The following is a 6,296-nucleotide window of genomic DNA, read 5'->3' on the forward strand; positions in this document are numbered from 1 at the left end:
CTAGAGCTAATTAACACCAAACACACACACACACACACACACATGCTCTGGTGGAAGTATGCATGCAGTGTGAGGTGTGGAAACAGCAAACCATGGTGCTGACATGAAGAGTTTTATTTAAACCTCAATCTGACGTGTAAGTGCTGCTGTCTGTGTGTAATTCAAGAGCAGCAATGGTGTGTGTGTGTGTGTTTGTGAGTGATTGTCTGTCTGTGTACAAAACACAGTATCCTGCAGACAGAACCAAGAACTGCTATTCCACATGTTATGGGCATATTAATATGTGCGTATGCAATAAAAGTTAGTAAAAATAAGTTCTTATGACAGTAAAATTCAAAATGAAAGGAGAAGATGTTTTGTGCATAATTTTTAAAGGCCTTTTCAATAGATACGCCTGCATGCTATACAAATCATGAGTAATTCTGCCATCTAGTGGCTCACAAATGTCATTGTGCAGGGTCCCTTAAACAGTGTTTCTAAATTTTGACCCCTGTGCTTCTAAAAAATATATTATTGCATAACACTGTTGTGTCAATCTTCAGGTTCCCCAAAATGGTGCATTGACGTGCCACTCCAGGTTCACGCCAAATGCTGTTCTTGTGTTTACTGTAACTGAACACGCTTGTTAAAATAAGAGGAATGGAGAATGAGATTTGAGAGCTAACAAAGGTTTCATTTCAAGTTGGACTAACCCTTGTGATTTATTTTCCTACATTATCTCTTGTAATTTTGTCATTTATATGTTGCTGTTAAGTCCTTAAGAAGCACTCTGTGTGTCTTATTTATACATTTTAAATATATGTGTACACTTACAATACTCCATCTATTCAGCTTTTAAAAATAATGTTTAGAAAAAAATCAATGGTTTTGTTTAGATGTAGACAGTTTAAATGCTGAATAATGCAAGATTTTTTTTCATGGGAATTAATACTTTATTCAGCAAGGATGCATAAATTGATCAAAAGTGACAGTAAATTTATAATAATGGTCGATGAAAGTTCTCTTGAACTTTCTATTTGACAGTATCCTGAGAAAATATTAAGCAGCATAACTGTTTTGAACAATGTAAATGTTGTGTGTGTGTGTGTGTGTGTAGGGCCAACTTTAACAGAACAATTTCCAGTTTTCATCTGATTGCTCAATCTGTACTACTTAATGTGCAATTATACTGACATTTATAGTGAGGTAGCTGACTTTTTCATTTATATTTCCTTATCATGCCAATTGATTGGTGTCTCTTTAGGTAGCAACCTCAGGTAAGCTGAAGAAATCAATACTCTATATGCTCAATATATCAATCAAGAAAAAAGAACAATTTAGATAGATTTACAGGAAAACACTGGACTGAAGAAGCATATCAGAAAACCACTTCCTCCACAAACACAGCCCCTATTGTGAAAGGCCTTTGACAAGGTTTTATTGCGCAGAACCTCAGATCCAACAGTGTGACTCACCCTTTATGCACAAAGTCCAACTGATTAGTCCAGAGCGGTCACATTCATTGAATACATCTGCCTTGTGTTGCTGACAAAACAAAGTGTATTTCCTATCGTCCACCCTGCCTGTCGAGCCCGTCTGTCTCTCCAAAGAAAACATACTCAAACATTCCAACAAAGGTTTCACTCATTTTTTAACTTGGCTGGATAACGAGTTGCAAATTATGAAGTAAAATAAGGGAAGCACATGCAAAGGTGATACAAGGGCGGGGGAGTGTGAGACTGACTCACCTGTGATATGTCTAACTTATGCGGTTTGCCTGTCTAGCTTGTTCTGCGCTTTATGGGCGTTGCTGGTCTACTTATACCGCATGACTCTAGGGCAGGATTTTCTTTCACTCAGACGTACGTTTGTGACAAGCATCTTTTATAAAAGGTAGGTAATACTTAATCTGTACTCGTACAATTCTCAAAAACAAGTGCTCGGAACTGGAGTGTCGTTTACCATTGGAATAAACGCTACGTATTTGCGACTTCCGCGTTTCTCTGACAGTTATTCTCTGACGTGCAATCAAACCTCTGTGCGAGAGTTAAATATTTACGGTGATAGGCATATTATTAGTCTACATATGTTAAAACAAAAGGACATTATGTTATTAGAATGAACGGCAGTCTAAAAATATTTTTGTGTACAAACACGGGACATTCGTAAACCATATCAATTGTTTACTCGCTGTCTAGATCTGCTCAGTACTTTTTGCTGCTTTTTGTGAATATATGGCGTTATATGGATTTTAACGATGGTTGAATAAATTATGGGGCTGTTTTTTCCGTAGTGTCATCAGTCATGGAGTGTCTCTCTCGTGCTAACAGTCTCTTCGCTCTGGATCTCTATCGAGCTCTGAGCGCGAGCAACGCTGAGAGAAACATGTTCTTTTCTCCACTGAGCATCAGTGCAGCGCTCAGCATGGTCTACTTGGGAGCCCGAGGAGAAACTGCCAAAGAAATGGCAAAGGTATGAGGTATAAGCATCTGGAGGACAAGCAAAGGTCTGTGTGGGAGTGGTTGTTGTTGTTTTTTTTTTTGTCAATTGTGAATCTACAAATAGGCTACATTCTGCACACCTACAGTACAATCCGTGGTTGGGAAATCCTGCTCGAAAACAAAACCACAACCCAAAACAAGGAAGAGAAATCATAACCCTGTTTGACAGAAAAATGGGGTGAGGCCCAGATGTCAAAAGGGTAAATATTTGCTTATAGTGTGAGCTTAACACAGAGATTGATCACAGCCAAACAATAGCACATAGTAATGAGTTTGTTACAAGTTGGTTTAAGCAAGATTTAGTGGAGAGAGAAAAAAACGTCTCATTCTCGGTGTCTTAGAATTCTTTGAGAATTTAAGGGAGAATGCAAATTGTTAATAAAGATTGGATTGGATAAAGATTAGATTTTAAATTAGGCCTAATACATTTTAGGGTTGAGAAAATATAGATGTAACTAAAAATGAATGATGCAGTCATTTATAGCTTGACTTTTCTGTTGGGTAACTGTGTGAAAGTTTGAGTTGGAATTCTCATTCAGTGTCATTTCAGTTCATTATCTATGGATGTGGCCAATTCAAAAAAATTTCCAACGCAACTTTTTTTTTTACTGCAGAAAATGTGCTCCCTTTCAGAATAATTTATTGTCATTCAGGTTCAGTGAGTTCAGTGATTACCTACTGACCCTACACTACTAAGTGTATGCTGGTGAATACTATAGCAAAGCTATAGTTTACAGTATTGGGTAGGTATAGCCACTGCAGTTACATATTAACTAATATACAGAAGTAATGAAAATGTTCCAAGTTGCATCAACACAGCAGTGCTAAATGCTGACTTCAAGCATACATCATCAATCTATATATTTGCATGCTTAGGCTGAAATCAAATGCAAAGCATTTGACGTTTATTGATGAACTAGACATAGCAGTACATTTCATTAGCCAAAGAGTGCATACAGACTGTGATACAACCAGCGAGCAACTGACTCAACAGAGAGAGGGAGAGCCGGAGTAGTGTAAACAAATGTAAACAAAAGATCACAGCTCCACATACCTCACTTTCTCACTCTTTCAAGCTGCTCTTTTAGAAGGAGCTTAAAAAACAGACAAATGCATCCAGATTTGAAAGAAAAAAACTACTGAAATGGACCTAGAAGATATTCCAGATTTTAGCCACAAAAGCCAACTTGCGCCTGCCCTGAGCTTGCTGCCATCATTTGTTTTAAGTTCAGACTCATCTCGGCTTAGCTTGACAACGGACTTCAGACCCCAACAAGTCCTTGATTTAGTTTACTCCTTGTAATAAATGTGGTCAGAACAGGCTCTTCAGTGCACACCCTTTTTAGCTTATTTTGTAAGACATACCATGGGCATTTTTTTTCTTCTTTTGAATAAAAGAGATATATATAATTTAAAAAAATTACAATTTTGTAAAACTATTAGCAAAGTCTCTCCAGTGTAAACAAATACAGTTAATATGTGAACTTCTCTTTCTTTTGCAGGTTTTGTCCTTCAGTTCTGTCTCTGATGTGCACTCTCATTTTGAGAGCCTCACCTCTGCAATCAACAAGCCACCTCAGCAAGCTTCCTACATCCTTAGACTGGCCAACCGTCTCTATGGAGAGAAAACCTTCAGTTTCTTACCTGTGAGTCCATTCCGCCTTCAAAATGGGACATTATGAAGCTAAACCTTAGATATATTCTTTTCCCTCCATTATAAATGTCCAATTTAGAGGTCTTTTTTGAGTCCTTTTTGCTGATTAATGTCATGTGACCTGCAGGAGTATTTGGATTCCACTCTGAAGCTGTACCACGCTAACCTTCAGGCTGTGGACTTCATGGGAGCATCTGATGAGTCACGACAGCTCATTAACAAATGGGTGGAAGAGCAGACAGAGAGTGAGAAGATCAGTTCCATATACAGTTCTATTTTAGATTAAAGAATCAGTTTGGACCTGTTGATTGAGTATATATTTCAAAAGATGTGAAGTCAGGAACGCAAACTTGTGTTTTGTAGATAAAATCAAAGATCTTCTCAAGCCGGGAATGGTGACCGGAATGACCCGACTAGCTCTGGTTAATGCCATCTACTTCAAAGGGAACTGGCTGCAGAAATTTAATGCTCAAGACACTAAAGAAATGCCATTTAAAATAAACCAGGTCTGTTTGCAAAATATTGTACATATGCAGTTGTATGTCCTTACACTATGCATACTACATCATATCTATGACAGAGGGTCATACTAATTTTCATGTTCACTTTCGCATTGGTATGTGCATCTGTCTTCCATCAGAATGAGCGCCGAGCAGTGCAAATGATGTACCAGAAGAAAAAGTTCCCCTTCAAATATGTCTATGACCACCGCTTGCAAGTGCTGGAGTTGCCATATGTAAAGGAGGAGCTCAGCATGTTGATCCTCCTTCCTGAAGAAAGTCAGGATGGCTCTGACCCTCTTCTTAAGGTCAGCAAAAAGTTTTTGTACTAATCTGCTTGACTTGACTATATTGTTATCTTGTATATATTCAGAGACTCAAAGAATTTGCGCATGTGTGTTTGACAGCTGGAGAGCGAGCTGACCCTTGATAAGCTGCATGAATGGACCAACAGAAACAATATGGACACCCAGACAGAGATCATAGTCCACTTGCCAAAGTTCAAGCTGGAGGTAGAGAGCTCCTTAGCAGAAATATTGATGGGCATGGGGATGACCTCTGTGTTTCAGGGTCCAAAGGCTGATCTGACTGGCATGAGCAGTCAGGGTGGTCTCTTCCTTTCGGCAGTGGCCCACAAGGCCTTTGTGGATGTAAATGAAGAAGGCACAGAGGCAGCAGCCGCTACGGCAGCCATTGTGGCATTCTGTATGTTACGAGAGGAGCATTTCATGGCAGATCACCCCTTCTTGTTCTTCATCAGGCACAATCCCACCAACAGCATCCTCTTCTTCGGCAGATTCAGAGGACCATCTTAAATATGTGATGTTTGTCTGTCTAACACTAAAATAAACAATAAATACTAGTATTTAGATGTCAATACTTCACATTTTGTATTCTTTTTTTGTTTTTTATAATGTAATAATGTCTGATTTGTATTGAGATGAAAAACACTAATTTTGAGTTAAAATTTAGATGCAAAATTATGGCGCACAATGCAACACATTTTCAACACATTTTTGATAATGCTTTTATTGACTATCACAAGAATTATTTTGCAAATTCGCTAGCTGGGACAAAAAAAGTAAAGTCAGTACAGTCATTAGGCAGGCTGACATCTCTGTTTGATAAAGAAAAGACATTTATAACGCAGCTGTTAATGCACACTAAATACACAGCGTATCCCATCATTCATCATGTTGAACTCACATGCCCAAAAATCATGAGATGTCGAGGAAAGTGTAGGTAAGCTCAATTATTTAGATAGTCTATTAGCCTACATGTAATTAGGTAGTAAAATATAGAAAAGTGTTGCATATTGTATTGGTGCAGAGATGAATAGCCCATGTGTAGGCCTATTTCATAGAAACATTTGCAACTGCTTTTTATCAATTATAAGCACTACAATGAATAAATTATTTAATTAGTTACAGGGTCTACTGAATAGACATGTACGTTTATTTTTAAGTGCAACCTTTTAAAAATCAAAATGTGCAAAAAAAATGTATATATAACAAGTCTGATCCATCGGGTAAGCAACGGTTCTACACACACTTTGTCGTTCCGATGCCCACTTGAACATTTGGGCCAAACACCGGAAATACGTAATGTGAGATGTCAGAAGTGGTCAAATGGGGGGGGGGGGTTGGCGGTACCTCAAATGAG

General features: G+C 38.2%; 1 protein-coding gene across 2 annotated transcripts; it reads left to right on the top strand.

The window, feature by feature from the left end:
• Window positions 1-1,753: 1,753 nt before the first annotated feature.
• Window positions 1,754-5,504, top strand: LOC107711644 (leukocyte elastase inhibitor-like). 2 transcript variants are annotated; one of them, XM_016516647.1, is made up of 7 exons: window positions 1,754-1,872; window positions 2,273-2,451; window positions 3,983-4,126; window positions 4,262-4,379; window positions 4,498-4,640; window positions 4,775-4,942; window positions 5,042-5,504. In XM_016516647.1, exons 2-7 carry the CDS (start codon window positions 2,284-2,286, stop codon window positions 5,447-5,449), a joined length of 1,149 nt encoding a protein of 382 aa, XP_016372133.1. In that variant the 5' UTR covers window positions 1,754-1,872; window positions 2,273-2,283; the 3' UTR covers window positions 5,450-5,504. The 2 variants fall into 2 exon arrangements, with proteins under 2 accessions (XP_016372133.1, XP_016372135.1); XM_016516649.1 differs by lacking the exon at window positions 1,754-1,872 and having other exon boundaries at window positions 2,207-2,451.
• The last annotated feature ends 792 nt before the right edge of the window (window positions 5,505-6,296 follow it).

This window comes from Sinocyclocheilus rhinocerous, unplaced genomic scaffold, assembly GCF_001515625.1.
Source record: "Sinocyclocheilus rhinocerous isolate Xijiao unplaced genomic scaffold, SAMN03320098_v1.1 scaffold1169, whole genome shotgun sequence".
Lineage (NCBI taxonomy): Eukaryota > Metazoa > Chordata > Actinopteri > Cypriniformes > Cyprinidae > Sinocyclocheilus > Sinocyclocheilus rhinocerous.

What these genes read in the sequence shown, in the direction of transcription:
- LOC107711644 (XM_016516647.1), top strand. Translation starts at nt 2,284, where the DNA reads ATGGAGTGTCTCTCTCGTGCTAACAGTCTCTTCGCTCTGGATCTCTAT. An exon ending in CTGCCAAAGAAATGGCAAAG is followed by an intron (nt 2,452 to 3,982) that starts GTATGAGGTATA and finishes TTTCTTTTGCAG; the next exon opens with GTTTTGTCCTTCAGTTCTGT. An exon ending in GCTCTGACCCTCTTCTTAAG is followed by an intron (nt 4,943 to 5,041) that starts GTCAGCAAAAAG and finishes TGTGTTTGACAG; the next exon opens with CTGGAGAGCGAGCTGACCCT.